The sequence below is a fragment of the Lagenorhynchus albirostris genome, chromosome 13 (assembly GCF_949774975.1).
Source record: "Lagenorhynchus albirostris chromosome 13, mLagAlb1.1, whole genome shotgun sequence".
In the NCBI taxonomy this organism is placed as follows: Eukaryota; Metazoa; Chordata; class Mammalia; order Artiodactyla; family Delphinidae; genus Lagenorhynchus; species Lagenorhynchus albirostris.
In genome coordinates, this window is record NC_083107.1 from 67,281,328 (window position 1) to 67,298,005 (window position 16,678).

The 16,678-nt window shown below is 49.8% G+C and overlaps 1 protein-coding gene across 1 annotated transcript in view; it reads right to left on the bottom strand.

Annotated features, from left to right (window-relative positions):
* Positions 1–16,678, bottom strand: part of PLB1 (phospholipase B1) — a 122,825-nt gene that overhangs the window by 79,796 nt on the left and 26,351 nt on the right. The window contains exons 5-14 of the mRNA XM_060169830.1: positions 15,762–15,802; positions 15,138–15,181; positions 13,283–13,373; positions 12,896–12,947; positions 11,098–11,184; positions 4,587–4,649; positions 3,720–3,799; positions 2,582–2,657; positions 1,547–1,651; positions 423–479 (exon numbers count right to left, since the gene is read on the bottom strand). Coding sequence (XP_060025813.1) covers positions 423–479; positions 1,547–1,651; positions 2,582–2,657; positions 3,720–3,799; positions 4,587–4,649; positions 11,098–11,184; positions 12,896–12,947; positions 13,283–13,373; positions 15,138–15,181; positions 15,762–15,802 — 696 coding nt within the window. The remainder of the gene's footprint in view (positions 1–422; positions 480–1,546; positions 1,652–2,581; positions 2,658–3,719; positions 3,800–4,586; positions 4,650–11,097; positions 11,185–12,895; positions 12,948–13,282; positions 13,374–15,137; positions 15,182–15,761; positions 15,803–16,678) is intronic.

The window sequence follows — 16,678 nt, forward strand, 5'->3', positions numbered from 1 at the left end:
CCACCCTGGGCATTGGAAACTTAAGTGTAAAATGAGGGAGAGCTGGACCAGGTTGCTACGCGAGCCTTCTCCCTAGTGCCCCACTCCAAGTGAGGTCTCCCAGACAGATGCCAAGGAAACGTTCCTGCATCCGGAAAGAGCAGGACTGAGGATGCCCAGGGAGCCGTGCTCACTGTCAGGGCTGCAGCCCAGCTTCCAGGAAGAGGAGGTGAAACTCCCAGGTGGTCCCAGATGGGCTGTCACTGGATGTGGGAGGGACCCCTGATGGCCCAGAATCATCATCTTGGGGTCCTGCTGGTGTCCCTCAACCCCTCCATCAGAGCAGTGAGCAGACGGGGCACGACGGCAGAGGCCCTGCTTCTCCTTCCACAGACTAAACCCCAGGCTGGCAGGGCGGCGCCCCGGGACCCCCAGCCACTCACCATGCTGTTCCAGAGAGTCAAGGCAAGGACGGTGGGATCCTGGAGTGGTCGCTCCCCCTGAAAGAGAACCAAATGAGAGGTCCCGTGTGCCCCCGGGGCTGGGACAGCCCTGCCGCGCACTCTGAAGCTCTCCCGGCAGAGATGGGGGTCCTGATACACTCAGATTCTATCTCTCAGTCCCTCCCCATCAATAATGGCAGGGACTTACAGGCTAGGAGGTGAGGGCCTGTAGGGGCGCGTCTCACGTCTGGCTGCTCCTCCGCATTGTGGGGTTGTACACACTGAACTCAACAGCAGAAGGAGGTGACAGGGAAGTGATTCAGGTATGGTCTGAGTAGGAGGGGGGGACGGGAACTAATATTCCTCCTCCTACTAAACCACTATTTAAACATCACTGAAGTCCCGGAGGGACACAATGACTCCAATGGCAGGAGCCAGGAGCCTGGAGGGAGGGGCTGTCCCAGATGTACAGTGCTGAAGCCCCACAGGTGTAGAGACCTTGCTGAGCTGAGCACGTGTGCACCCACCACAGCGCTTGTGGTCTGCAGGACCCCCAGGGGGAAGGGGCGTTTGCCCAGTGACCTGGGTGAGGAAACAACTCAAAGTGCCCTCCCTTGCAGGGATAGATGTGGAGGAGCCTTCAGGGGGAGGAGTGCAGTGTGGGGCCTGGAAATTCCATCCTGAATAGTCACCATAGCTGAGAGACACTGCGGGCTTCCAAGAGCCAGGCGCTGCTCTAAGTTCCTCACATGTATTTAATCACCCTGACAACCACTCTAGCAGGCGGAATGTTAATAATGGCCCTGATTTCACAGATGAGGAAACAAGACACAGAGAGTTCAAACAACTTGCCCAAGGTCACACAGACGGCCCATTCCAAAGCCAGAAGCCGTCTGGCTGGAGCCCATGCTCTTTACCTCTGGGCGGCTCTGCCTCTCGGAACCTTCCTCACGGGGCTATCCAACCCCACGGGGAAGTTGTCCAAAAAGTATAAGAGAACACTGCAGCATTTCCCCCTGAGACTACACATCCTGGGCTCGGTGAAGCTCAACTGTGTTGGGGCATCTGCAGAGGAGAGGGCAGGGGAGGGAGAGGGAGAGGGTGTGGGCCAGGCCCTCACTCACCGAGGGTGGTGGCAGGGTTCCCTCGTAGAAGAAAGGCTGGAAAACCACTGCGAAGGACGTCTGCTCGTTGTACTTGCTGGAGGCCAGGAGCTGTTCCCAGGTTTCCTGAAGAAAGGAGTACCAGCGAGGCTCAGCCTGCCCCATCCTCACACCAGGGAGTTCCCAGCAGCCCCCCGGTCAGAATCACCCACCCATGCTATTCTGAATCACATGCTATTGGGAAGCTCCCTCTCATCTCACACTTCAGGGCCCTTTGATTAACTAAACCAGGTTTTCATTTTCCTCTGACGTCCAGCATCAGGTAAGACCCGAGAACTGTTCTCTGGGAGCTCGAGAAGTATACACCAGCCCAGTATGTAGCTAGGGTCCCCACTCTCTCTTCAAGGGCTGAGTTCTGTACAGGGATGTGCTATTAACCACTCAAAAAATGTCATTTCCAAAGCAAGAGAAATGACATACAGCTTCATATGGAAAACTTCTTATACAAAACTGCCTCTTAAATAAAAATCATCATGTTAACGCATGTCAGTGGGAACCGTGCTTTGCACGGTTTGCTGGTGGGGATGGAGGCTTCCGCTGAGCCACGCACCCTGTCTTGGGGTCTCTCCTGTAAACTAGATGCACATCTTCAGGAGCCAGACCGTAGTCCAGGCTGCAGTCTGTGCAAGCCTAGTCCAGGCAAACCCGTCCACCAGCCACAGATGCAGTGGCAGAAGGGGGATGATGACCAAAAGCATCTCGGAACGACCTGCAAAATCCTTCAGCATCTTTTACCGTAGGTACCACCACCACCCTCCACTTGCATCCACTCTCCCCGCAACCAGTACGGCAGTTCCCACTTTACGTGCTGGAAGATCAGGTCAGCACCTGGAAGCGACGCAAGAGTAGCTGCTGTCGTTCGCTCCTGACTCAGTTCTGACTTCAGCTGGTGGGGTCCTACGTCAGCAAACGTGCACCCTAATTGTTCCCACCATCCCTGTTCTCATGACCACCTGCCCCTGTGAGCCAACAGGCAGTGTCCCAGAGTGCACTCACCTGATAGGCCCACTGGGTCGCAACCCTGGACAGCCGCGAGGTCTCCCCTGAGCACCTGCAGGGCTCGGCCGTGGGACTGCAGGTTAAAACAAGCAGGAAGTGAGCATGGATGCCGTGTGGGGCCGTTTAGACTCCCTCTTGGAGGAAGGTGGGGCTGGGGGCACTGGGAGTTGCTTTGGGAGCCGGGGGAAGGGGAAGCTGGAAGTCTTAGATGGCCCAGGAGAAGGAAGGAAGGAAGTACACATTGGGGAGAAAAAAGGGTACGTTATGGAGCTTCCCTGGTGGCGCAGTGGTTGAGAGTCCGCCTGCCGATGCAGGGGACACGGGTTCGTGCCCCGGTCCGGGAAGATCCCACATGTCACGGAGCGGCTGGGCCCGTGAGCCATGGCCGCTGAGCCTGCGCGTCCGGGAGCCTGTGCTCCGCAACGGCAGAGGCCACAACAGTGAGAGGCCCGCGTACCGCAAAAAAAAAAAAAAAAAAGGGTGTGTTATGGAGACGCTGCCTCTCACTTCATCTCCTGATGCACCGCTTCCCTCACTGCTCCCCCCCAGAAACCCACCTCCTGTTCTCCCCTCCCCTACTCTGAGCCACCGTTCCTTCAGCTTTCTTCCTCTTCAAACCCCCCATCCTCTCTGCACTGTCCTCTCCTTTCCGTTGCCACCACCTACAACGCCCCTGATCTGACTTTATCCAGCCAGAAATCTCAGGATCTGGGCTCAGAAAGTTTAAATTATCTGAAAAATCTCAGAAATACATGGGAATCAAGTTGTGTGAAAATAAAATACAATTAGACTAAATTGTCTTTCCAATTTCTGGAAATAATACTTCTTGGCTAATAGCTGTTTTGCCCAAGCTGGTTTTTAAACTCTCAAGTCACCCTGGTGGGGCTGGGGCACCTGTCACTACGTCAACCAGGCTGCATATTTCATCCTTTAACTCAGTCCCCAAAACAATGCGGCAGAGGGCCCCTTCCGCAACCTGACTCTGCCCCCGCTGGCTGTGGAATCTCACACACGTCGCTTTGTCTCTCTCCCACTCCACGCCTTGGATCAGCTGATGCACGTGAAGTGCCCCACACGGTGCCTGGCGCGTGGCGCCAGTCGACAAATGCTGGTCCCTTTTCACTTCCCTTTTTACCTGAGCGGAGTCCCCTGATGCCAGTGCGAGCCCCTCAGAACCCCGGAGAGATCCACCAGGTTCACAAACGCTTTGGGGACCTAGGGGGATACGAGGGGCAAGATGAGCATTTGCAAAGTCGCTGCCGCTGCCCTACGGCCTCTCTGGAACCCCTGGTTTGAGCCTAGTTTGGGGTCTGGTTGAGCACAATGGGACTCTCCTTGGTTCAACAGGCAGGCCCTCTGGGACGTGGCTGGCTGGGGTCAGTTCAAAGCTGTCAGCTCTGTCGGCTGCGCCATCCAGAAACGGGTCATTCACCCCCCCTCACGGTGGGCAGGGCACCTCCCCAACACAGGGCAGCAGGACCCAGTGGTAATGGGACTGGGGACCCTCTTCCTCCCTAGGGAAAGGCGGGGAAGGTGAGAACCCAGAGCTCCCCTGGGATTTCCAGGACCTGCAGTGCTCACACTAATCACTTAGGGAAGCCTTGAGAGTTCTCAAGGTCCCTGCAGGCTCCAGGCCATCACCGCCCCAGACACAGTCAGAAACGGGCCTCAGGAAGGAGCGGGTCACAGAGACCCCCAGGGGGGAACAGGGCTGTATCCTCCCTCCTCCCCAGGGGTCGCTCTTAGTAATATGCTTTGCAAGAGTGAAGAGGTCTATCTGTGACCCGTGTTTTCATCAAAAGCACTCAGAGCCTTCCCTTTCCCTGGGGTCTTGGTCTCCCTCCTGGGAGTCCATTTTCCCGTCCTGGTGGAAGCCATTCGAAAGAAACCAGAACCTGTCCCCCCACCCCACGGAAGGGCAGCTTCTCCTGGCTGCTGCAGGTGCCCGTGAGGGAGCTCCGGGCGCGTGGTCCCACCAAGCTGAGGGAGCTGCCAACCTCACCTCCTGATGCAGGCAGTCCAGCATTCTCGTCAGCTGGTCCATGCTGCTCGTCACGTGTCTTTGCTGTGGAAGGAGAAATGTTCCGAGTGTGGGTGGGGACGGGGGACACGGGGCAGAGAGGCCCAGGCTCACGCTGGCCTGTCCCTTCCCCTCCCCAACCCCCCATCCCCCCTCGACAGAGATGATAGTAACAAAAGCCCCATCTAGACCCCAGTTTCCCACACACAAGTGTAGAGTTCCCAGAGCTTCCTGGGAACTTTGTCCATTCCCCAACACATCACCCACCAGGAAAAAAGTAAACTCTCCCAAATGAGAAGTTCTGTGTCAGGAAAGGGCAAACCCAAGGCCAAGGCAATTCTAAAGCTCACATGAGGGACATGAGACCAGATTTATTCCCAAAGACTGACGGAATCACTCTGACCTGAAGAAAATCAGGTCCAAAGGGGGAACGCTTGGATTTAAGGACCCAGATGAACCTCAAAACTTCCACATGGCACTCTTATCAGACCTTTCCCTGCCACATCTGCCCTAAGAAAAGGGCTCCTGTCACTGAGTATTTAAAGACACCTTCTTCCCACCCAATTCCTTGCAGGTAATGAAAATAAACAAATGAGAGCACTTCAAAAAACGACCCGGGTTTACCTTTTCAGTGTAAAAACAAAACAAAACAAAAATAAACTTTGCAACAAGACAGATTCCTAAGCTGCTTGCAAACCTGCTGTCCCCTGAGGCGACTTGGCTCAGACAGGAAGACAAAGCAGGCCTAGCAGCCGTTCTGTTTCCTGGGGGGGACACAGGTGGTGACTCTGGAGACAGCTGCCCATCAGTCGGGCTGGGACCGCGTGGAGGGCGGCCTCCCGCTCCTGTGTCCCCACTTTGGTGCCAGGCTGTCCTCTGGAAGCCAGTCCAGCCCAATCTGCTGCCGTAGCCAGCAACAAATCCTCCTGTCTCATTTTTTCTCTCCCTGAGCAAGACATTAAGCATCACACTTTCCCTTCTTAGGAGTCATAGGAACTTCGGTCCAGAAAGGTCCTCACTGCCTGTATCATATGCAGGGCATCCCTCTTTCCTCGGGGAATCCCTGTATGCGTCTCCTCAGACTGCAAACCCTGGTTTAGAAACCTCTTAGTCAAGGTGCTGATTCACTGCTACAGAGTGAATCAGGGCCCACCTAGGCTTTCCAGGTATTGAATGGTTGTCCTTGGGGCACCAACTGTCCCTGTTCCTTAGTGGAAGACATGATGCTCCTATAAAATGTCCCCTGCCTAGAAGGTCACACGTGATAAACTCCTCCATAACTCGAAGTCAGGAAAAAGCTTATTTCTTCAAAAGAACTTACACATTTCCATATTTTGCCCCCAGAATCAGAAGAATGCTCTGTTATCAAACATGCGCCTGCAACCAGACTTAACTTTTTCTACCAAGTTATTTATCTGGGATTTATTCCAAGAAGTAAGATTATTCAGTCAAAAGACACAAACACTTTTAGGTTTCTTGAGTCATACTGCCAGCGTGTCCTCCAAAATGTTGACACCTGTTTCTAAAGGCATCTGCAAGGAATGAATGGGTATATTTTTGAAACCAAGTGTCATCCATTAGATACCTTAAACTACAACTTGCTTAATAAATAATGAACTGTAACCTGCCTTCACTGATCAAGTTCCCTTAATTGTTTTTATAAAAACTTGCCTGTTCTCCAAGCATTGCATGGCCTAAATAAGATGTTTGCCCTAGTTGTGTTTCAGGAACTTGGAGTCAGCTGTTCACTGGCTCAAGCTCCAACTGGACAAGACTGGTTGAGGCCTCCAACTGGGCATGTGTTGAGTGTCCCATCAGTGACCTTCTGATGTCAGAGGGCCCAGAACTCCACCTTCAGAACATGCTAACGCTACCATTTTCTGAACATGCATCCCATGAAGAAGCATGTGTCCCCTTGAAGAAGCATGTAGCTTAGCTGCACCTGCTCAGAACGATTACCTCACCTTTTTCTTCTCTCCAATCACCTATCCCCCACATTCCCCATGCCTCGGACTGCCCTGCTTCTTTATCCCATAAATATCCCGAGGCGGATTTGAGATTTGTTCTCGCATCTCCTCACTTGGCTGCCTGGTGAATAAATCCTTTCTTTCTGCAAACCTCAGTGTCCCAGCATTTGGCCTGTCATGCATGGGGCAGAGAAACTTGATTCAGTAACAGATTTTTGCAGTGTTAGGCTTTTTGTTTTTCTTTTCCTTTATTTTTTCTCTTCTTGCAATTTTGTTCTCACTCCATATAACTAGACTTTAACTGGAGAGCAGTAAGCAAGAGTCCAGACCCTAAAAGCATCCCTGTGTCACTGCTATGAGCCAGGTTACTAGTTAGCTCTGAAGCACCTGCCTTTGAATTGCTGCATCCACCATAGCAGCCCTGAAGAAGCACCATCACTGCCTAATGAATGGTTCCTGGTCTTAGTCTCTTATGGCTTTGGTCTTAAGAAATCCCTAAAGAACACATGTGGACACAAGCCCTTGTCTATTCCCCATGAAAGGAGCCCAAAGGTCTCTTAGGGGAGGAAAATTCCAGGTCCTAAGTAGGGCAGGACCGGAGTTTAACATTTCTTCTTAACAATAAAATACCTTTTTCTCACATGAACTATTTCAGGAAACCTGCCATATGTATGCCACAGTTAAAGGCAGAGCTGCTCTGTGAGGTCGGGTGGAAGCCTGGAGCCCACAGTCTCAGAGCACCTCCTGCAGCCCCTGGGACTCTGCAGAGCAACCCCTGAGGGAGAGGCCATGCCTGGGATGTGCTTTGGGGATGCAGAAGTGCTGTGTAAGAGCTTCTCAGATGGGGGATCCTGGTTAGCTGTGGCCAGAAGCGCCACCAGGGAGACTAGGAGGTGAGGGCTGGGTCTGGGCTGCAGAAGCAAGAGTGCAAGAGTGAAGGGAGGAACCAGCCAGCCCAGGCCAAGGAGGTCGAGAGCCAGAACCATGAGCCACAATGTCCTTTGGGGGAAATGGAAGTGCAGGTGGGATTTATTCTAGGCTCCAAAGCCTTGGTGGTCTTTGGGCAAAAGGAAAATCAAGACGGAAGGAAAAACGCAATACAGTGGGAATACGAGTGGATGATAGTAAACATCGCTTCAGTGAGTTCAGTTTACAGAGATTAAGTCACTGGTATGTAGCCATTTAGAAATCAGGAGTGGAGCATGGCTACTTTTGTCATATGTTTACAACCAATCAAAAGTGTGAGGTTCTAAGTGTGAATAAACTTAATCCACATGTATCAACATTACTAGATCCTGAGGGAATTTCACATGCTGACAAAAAATCATTGGCTTTGATAACAACAAGTGTTGGAAAGGTTGTAGGTAATGGGTGCACTCAGACACTGGTGAGAATATGTGATATTGTCATTTGTAATACGAGGTATATATTTGGTTTTTGTCCCCTTTTGCGGCACAGAGCTCATAAACCATTGGAATTTCCTAAGTGATGAGAGCATAAAAGTGTATTTTGCTGTGTTAATGAGGTGACTTTGGAACTACACCTAAGGATGGGGGCTGGTTGCCAGGAGAACCAACCCTGGGATCAGAGAGTTGGAATTTTCAGTCCCCCTGCCCACGACCGCCACCCAACCTGGGGCTGGAAGTTGAATCAGTTGCTGTTGGCCAATGATTTAGTCAATCCTGACTATGTAACGAAGCTCCATAAAAGCGCAGAAGGGTGGGTTCAGAGAGCTCCCCTGTTGGTGACCACCTGCAGGTGCTGGGAGAGTAGCCCACCTGGAGAGAGCACGGAAGCTTCTCGCTCTTTCCCCATACCTTGCACTATGCATTTCTTCCATCTGGCTGTTCCTGAATTATATCCTTTTATAATCAACCAAGAACCTAGTAAGTAAAATGTCTCCCTGGGTTCTGTGAGCCACTCTAGAAAATTAATTGAACTCAAGGAGGGGCTTGTTGGAACCTCCAATCTATAGCCAGTTGGGCAGAAGCTCAGGTGACCACCTGGACTTGGGATTGGCCTCTGAAATGGGGGCTGGGGACAGTCTTGCAGCACTGAGCTCCTAACCTGTGGGATCTGATACTGTCTCCAGGCAGATCGTGTCAGAACTGAGCTGAATTGTAGGACACCCAGCCGGTGTCTGAGAATTGCTTGGTGGCGTGGAAAAGCCCCTTATATGTGGGGATTGGTCCCAGGATATTAGAATATAAAGGTGTTTAGCTCCTTTGGAGGGCAATTAGGCAGCCCTTTAAGACTTAAAGTGTATGTATCTGATGACCAGCAATTCTATGTTTACGAATCTACTCAAGGCACTTTCTTCAAACTGCTTTGATCATGACCCACAGTGTGAGATATGTTTCACACCACAACCCGGTACACACATATCTATATATAAATGAAGCAAAAATAATCACGAACCAACACTTACCTCACTACATGCAATAAACTCTAATATTTTATAGTTGATCCTAGTCTATTTCTTTTTTTATAATTTTTGGTTGTAATCTTTTAAACTGATTTTTGACCCACTAATGTACTTCAATCTATAATCTGAAATATAATAAATTACACTGTAATTGAATACAATGAAATATAATCACTGTATTTAGAAAACCACCATGCTCAAGTAAATGAACAAGACTGCTTATATTAGTGGAAAACTAGAAACACCTAAATGGCCATCAATACAGAAATAGTGAAATAAAATGTAGTAAATGTACACAGTGGGATACTATTTAGCAAGTAACAGGAATAAACTCAATCCATATGTATCAACATGACTGGATCTCAAAAACACTCGATTAGTGAAAAAAAATTGTTCAGTGGTACATACGATATAATACTATTTATGTTAAATCTCTCTCTTATATGCACACACATAAAGGAATACTAGGATTTACAAATATGCAAAAAGTTTGGAAATAAAAAGAGAGAGGATTGGAGGTGGTGGCTAAAGGGTATTTTAGCTTTAACTATAATGTTTCATTTTTTAAAAGAAGAAAGCATCTGTGCATTGCTTGTGTAACTAAAATTTAATAAAAATAAATAGTGCATAAATGGACACGCACACAGGAATACATCATGCATGTATTCAAGAACGCATGTAATGTACTGAAGGAATAAATACACGAAAGAATGCAAGAATTCACATAGGAATGCTCGAACACAAGATAAAATACATGGAAGAAATCATGAATGAGTGTAAGTATCAATGAATACATTCAAATATTAAAAAATCAAACAAATGCTAGCATGAACAAACTCATCATAAGTACAATAATGTGTGCCTACATGTAAGAAGAGAGAATGAATTGATGCACGAATAGGTAACTTACGGATGGATGCATGAATGCATGGATGCATGGTTGTGTGGATATACAGAGGAATGCAGCAATGCCTAAATGCTTGTTTGAGCATTTCAGTGCATGAATGTGTAAATTCACGAGTAAATGTTGGTGTGCAAAATGGCCAAAGTGCAGAGGGTGGTGCAGAGAATAAACAGGGCATGGAAATTTCCCTTGGTATGGGAGAAAACAGAGGTGAAGTAGAATAAGCTTCAAGATCTATATGCCACAAACCCAGGAGATCTGCAGGAATATTGTTTAACAAGAGCTGATTAGGGAAGGTGGGCTTCTGTCAGCATTCTCCCAGCGCCTAACATCACTAAAGGGAGGGGATTTTGGTGGTGGAGCAGGGGTCATGGGGCATTTGGAGGAAGGCAAGAGTACGTATTTGGGAGAGGGGCACAGAAAAGAAGAGGACAGCATCTCAAGAAACTTCACCCTTGCCTGTGCCTGGCCTGGTGGAGGCCCTGGAAGGCTGCTGAAAGGACAGTGGGCAGGTGTTTGAACTGCCGTAAGTGGCAGGGCCAGCTGGGTGTCAATTAGGCTTCAGGCTCCAGAAGGGTCACCTGTATGCCATTTACGTCACCATGGCCTAGGCCTCTAAGTCATCCTCTCACTTTCAGTTGCTCCTAACCTGGACACTTGTCAATAAAGACTTAAGTCATAGTCAGTCACCCACCTAAATATCTTAAAAGTCACATGTTTCATATCTCATTCCTGGCAACGCCAAAGAGCCTGGAAGATACAGTCTACCTAATAAACAACTAGACAACTTCCCACTAAAACTAGGGTTCACGGTGAGCTAGAGTTCAAGAGGTGTTATCAAAAGTACTGCTTTATTTCCTAAGTTCAGCATTCAAATGAAATCAGAGTTAAAAGAGGCAAAATGATTTTTGAACTAGGAAGCGGATTTTCCTCAGGTGCCGAATGACCATTGACTCAGCTTATCTATACCAGATTTCCTTTTCCTGAATGGTAAGGATGGTAAGTTAAAAATACCTCTCCCTCAATATGTTTCCTTGAGCCCTTAGATATCTGTCTGTCTCTCTGCCTGCCTGCCTGCCCTAACTCTGAAACAGGTGATATCAGGCCCAGCCTTCCAGAGGTAGATCAGGCAGGTTTAGTTCCTTCTGCACCCACCCCAGCATCTGCAATCCCTCTGCCTCCCAGCCTGTGGTTTACCTGTTGGGCGGAGGGACACAGGTGACACTGGCTAGTGTTACTGAAGAACACGGTGATGAGCTTCCAGTCATTCTGAAAGTCAAGTTGCTGGAAGAGAGGACAATAGCATCAAAAAGAGACGGTGGTGAAACCTGAAGCCAAGAGAACTGCTTTCTTTGCGTGTCTTTCCATTTCATACACCACCCCCATAAAACCATATGTATGGATTTTTTCCCCCCAAAAGGAGGTGTATATGGTGGGAATTTAAAGTGGTATAAACTGCTCTATGAGGCAGTTTGGCAAAACTTATCAAAACCTTTTTTTTGTTTTTAAAGGGCTTACCATTCGATCCAAGCCTTGTTCATAAGAGTCAAAAATTGGAAACAATATAAATGTCTAAAACAGAGGGCTGCTGTGTAAGTTGTGGAATGCTCATAAGACAAAACACCATGCAGTTGTTAAAACGATGCTGGAAAACGTAATTATTGTCATGGGAAATAGGATACCGAGAAAAGCAGATTATAAAAAGTCTCTACATCTAGTAACGTCCCTATTTTATAAAATATAGACAGATAAACGTGCTTGGAAAAAATGTGGAAGGGAGTGTACACCAAGTTGGGAACAGTAATTCCCTCTGGGCATCATGTTTAAGGATGATTTTAATGTTCTTCTGTTTGTGTTTTCTGATCTTTCTCTAATGAACACGGGTTACGTGGAACAAAAAATAAACTTCTGTTTTTTAAGAGGCAGCATGGTGTACTTGAGGGGCGTTAGATATAAATGAGGCACTTTAGATTTCAGCTCTTAACTTGCTGAGTGAACTTGGACGGGTCACAAGACTTTTTGGGACTTCAGTTTCCTCATCTGTAAAATGACAGGATTGGATTCAAGACCTCCTAGCCATTTTCCAGAATGTTACGACCATTCCAGAAATTCAGGAAGTCTCTTGGGAGGAGGAAACCAACGTTTTACAGCATCACTCCTGTAATTGTCCCTGTCCTTGTATAACCTGGAATGACCTGGCTTGAACACCTGAACTCTTTAATGAATGCGTGACTGGCCTTCAAAGTGGTTTCCCTTGGTTCCAGGGGTCCAGGCTGAGACCCTGGTTAGAGCCAGCCTGGTAGCAAGGCTTGCCTTGATTTGATACTTGTTCATAAGGAGAGCACAAAAGATTAGAGCTGGCTAATTACAAGTCCATATGTGAGTTTCTGAGTAAAGAGTGTCTGAACTGCTAGAAGAGTGGAGACCAGGGCCCCAGCATGTATGTTACAGAAACCTCCACCCAGGAACTAAAATGGGTATCGTAATTAATAACGACAGCAGTGGCCACTTCAGTGACCATGACAGCTGCAGGCTTGCACTGAGCACTGCCTCTGTGTGTGCCAGGCACATCCAACACCTCATTGAATCCACCCTAAGCCCTGTGCTGCAGGTCATTTTATTACTCGCATTTCTTAAGTGGGAAAACTGAGGCTAAGAGAGGTTAAGCGCCTTACCCAACGTCACACAGCTAATAGGTGGAAATTCAGGATTCCCACTCAAACTGGTCTCCCTCTGGAACCCAAGCTGTCAACCATCTTGCTGACCAGGAAGTTACTTAGCCCACCTGCTGACTTTCGGCAGGACCACATTGGGAACATGAGAAGTGGCCCTGGATTTTGCTGGCCTCCAGAGAATCACCAGGGGAAAGGCAGTCTTGGAGGGCCCAGGCCACACTGGTTGCCTAGTTCAGGCCATGATGACCCCGGGGCGTCAGCTGCCTGATTGCCTCTCAGCAAACACAGATGGCCCCCAGCAGAGCCGGATGGATTCTTACCTGGTTCTCTTTCATGTTCCTCACCAGCTCTTTTGCCTGAATCCACAAGTCTCTGCACAGAGGGAGGGAAGCAGAGAGAAAACTCAGTTAAATACCACTTTGTTGAGGGCCGGAAGCTTGCCCCTTGCCTCAGCCCACAGGCCAGTCTCTGAGTTGGAGGCTGCACGACACCACTCCTGGGCTCTGGAGGGCAGACGTTGACCTGATTTTTTAAGTTAGGCCCATCAAACAGACTAAAATCAGCGCAGGAGATAAGCTCCGGCTTTAACACAGATCTCTAGTTTTAAGCCTCTGACTCTTCCAGCCCGCCACCCCAAATCCTCCCATCTAGAAACCCAGGACTGACGGGAGTGCACAACCCTGCAAAGTGTCAGAAAAAGAGCTTACTCGGCACCGTTATGGGGTACCACTCCCTTCCCAGGGCTGCAGATGGGCCTCAGGACAGATGGATTGAAGTGTCTGATGACATCTGAAAGGACTAAAGAGAGAGCTGGTTTGAGGCTGTGGTCTCGGCATGCGGAGGTCACCTGTAAAGAGTGACCCCCTTTGGGGTGAGGTACCAGGGTCATTGCCCCTGTTCCGAAGCATGACCTGCCTTGGGCTGTGAGGTCAACCTCGTAGCAGGGCCCTAGAAGTAAAGGGAGCTGAAAAAAGAGAGCATTGGTCAGGTGCTAGGCCAGGCCAAGCGCTAAGCACTTAGGTGTGTGTGAAGGAATCCTGAGGCTGGGGGAAGCCAAGCTAGCTCCCCGAGGTCTCAGGGCTGCCTGAGGCGGCTGGGATCTGAGCCTGAGCTCTCGGATACCAAAGCTCTTCACTGTCCTGTGCTACTGACGCGTTCGGGAAAGTGTACTGGGACAGGAACCCGGGCAGACTGCCTTCCCGCCACCCTCCCTCCTCCTGAGAGCGACAGCAGGGTGGGAGATCTCCGGGGAACACGCAGAAAACTCGTCCCAGAGCTGACAGCCAGAGGACCGCTAAAAATAGTGCTGTCAGGAGCAGCTAGGCTGCGTCTTGCTCCCCAGAGAGGAGAGGGCAGAGTGGGGAGAGTGTCACGGCAGGGAGGTTGCACTGCCCCGCCCCAGTCCCCCTTGCTTTTTGCCCCCGTCCACGAGTGCCTGGGGCTCTGTGGGACGGGAATCCAGGAGGCGGCTTTAGAGGGGCCGCCTTTGAAGTGAGCTGACACGGTGCAGGCAGCAGATGGGGACCCTCCCACCACCTGGGCCATCAGTACCCTCTCACCTGTCAATCAGATCCTGGAGGGCTGCACAGCAGGCCTCAGCCTCTCCTGCTGGATGGTGAGGGCTGAAGGCAGGACGAGTCCCTTATTTATCCCAAGCCTTGCAGGGAGCCTCGTCATTCCAGGCCCTTGGTGAAATTCACTGGCTGAACTGACAGGATACCAGCTACCTCACGCGTCCTCACGCTCTGCTCGGTGTCAGCTCAGTAGAGCATCTGCATTGCTGCCCGAGTCTCCTCACTCTAATTATGGAGTGAAAAGTGGTGTCCCTGCTCTCAACCTGTGAGCACCAAGCATAGGTGACTCTATCCACCAGGCTAATTCAGCCGACGTTAAGGGACTCAGGGGTTCCAGGATGACTTAATCTACTTGCAAGGGACCTCTGATGTTAAGTGAAAAAAACCAGGTTAGAGATAGCATATTCCTAGGCACATTCATATATAAAAAGGTCAAAATGTTAACAATGATTATGTCTAGATAGCAGGATTACAGTTGGTTTTCATTCTTCTCATTTCATTTCCCTGAATCCAACTGAGATATTTATTTTGTAAGGAAGGGAATTACTACAAAATGAAATAAACTGAAAATTAGAGATGGGTCTTCTCCTTGGTGTGATGGGGGGATAGGGGGTGGAGGCAGTGAATGGTGGACAGGTTCCCAAATGAAGTGCTGTAAGTCCAGTCCTGGGGTCCCGGGGGAGAAGGAGCCTCAGGACTCTGGTCCAGCCACCCCCTGACCCCTTTCCCATGTCTCCGAAGCTTAACCCAATGTCTCCCGGAGTCTCTTTGCTCAGGGACTCTCAGACACGTTTCTCATGCCCTCCTTTCAGGGAATGTGTCTTTTCATACCCTAGCTCCCTATCTGTCCTCTCAGATTGCCTCCCCCTTTCCTCAGGCTCTGCCCCGAGGTGGCCAATAGGGTACATCCTCTTCACTAACCGAAACGCTGCTATGTCGGGAGGGACAGGGACAATCTGGATTCTGGCCATGAAAACACAGAACTCACCGGTCACCACTCCCATGCACGCCTGCGGTCCCTCGCTTTCAGTCCTGCAAGCAGAAGCAAGCACGTAAGCCTCAGACCGCATTTGTCGCCTGCCAACCTTGCCCCCAACTGCTGTGGTCTCTTTCATAACCAGCGGCGGCTTAGCAATGCCCAGGTTCTGGTTTATCCTTCCTGGAGACAGAGACACACCTCAGATGGCAATGGACTCACCAAAAGGGGGTGAGCAGGTCTGGACCCTCCTTCCCACCCCCGTTAGTCTGGTCCAAAGTTGGAAGAGGATGCAGACCCCGTGTTGAACGAGGCTGACCCTGGTCCAACCCTGCTAGCCTCCTCCAGGGCAGAGCAAGGAGACTGGAGGAAGGAAGCAAGAATCCCACATTCGGCCTTTCCCACTTTTCCTCCCTTATTCCCCTTATTCGGGGGATTCCCGGGCACGGGGAGTGTTGGCCACAGAGGCAGGAGGCTGCATCTGGTCCCCACTCTGCCGCCTGATCCTAAGCGAGACTGGAGCAGGTGTCTCCTCCCTGGCCCTCGGGTTTCCCTGCCAATGAAGCAGGGAGATGAGAGCGGATCAGCTCTGAGGCTCCTCTCAACTCTGTTGCTCTGTGGTTCCAGGACAATTACCATTCTTGCTTCTCCAGGTCATCCGTCCCTGAGTCTGGAGGCTGGAAAAGATGCAAGGTGTGAGCAGTCCAGCCAGGGATGGCTGCAGATCCTGTCCTGGGGAGGACACCCCCTCCCACCAACAAAAGGGAACCCGTGGATCCAGAAAAAGGCCAAACCCACCCATGTTCGTTTTTCAGGGAGGGAAGAAAGGTGGTTAGGTTTTCTCCAAAGCTTGTTGGTTCAAACTCAGAGCAATAAAAGGTATAAACATTTTCTTCAGAATAGAAAACTGGGTGAGAGAGCCTAGACTTAAATGCATCACTGTAGAATATTAACATCCCACATAGAAACAAAATAGATTGTTTTATTGTGATCTTCCACAATCTAAAATGTATTTGTGTATTGTTTGTCTCCCTTGCCTAGAACGTAAGCGCCATGAGGGCAGGAATTTGTGTCTGTTTTGTCCTTGATTATATTCCTTGGACCTAGAACAGTGCCTGACACATCGTAAGTACTCAATATATACTTGCTCGATACTAATTTTAGATGCTTGGGATTGTGCCCAGTACATAGAAAGTGCCCAGGACATATTAGCTGTTGTCAGTAGTATTATTTTCACAGGTTCTGACACCAATTTTCTCTCTCAGAACTCCTAGAAGACAGTGTCTGTGGTGCTGACAGGTGATGCTGTACCCACACTACCTACACCCAGCCTGCTGTTGCTTCCCTTCAAAGGACCTGCCTGTCCTTAACAACCCAGCTCCAACGACAGCCATTCAGTCTGTAGAACTGGGCCACACTTCTGGGGTCATCTTGGGAGGGCAGGCTGACCATGACCTTCCTCTACCTGGGATGGAGTCCTCTCTACTTCTCAATAAGAGGGAGCTTGAAAGGAAAATTTCCAGGGAAAGGTAACACATTAAACAGAAAATCAC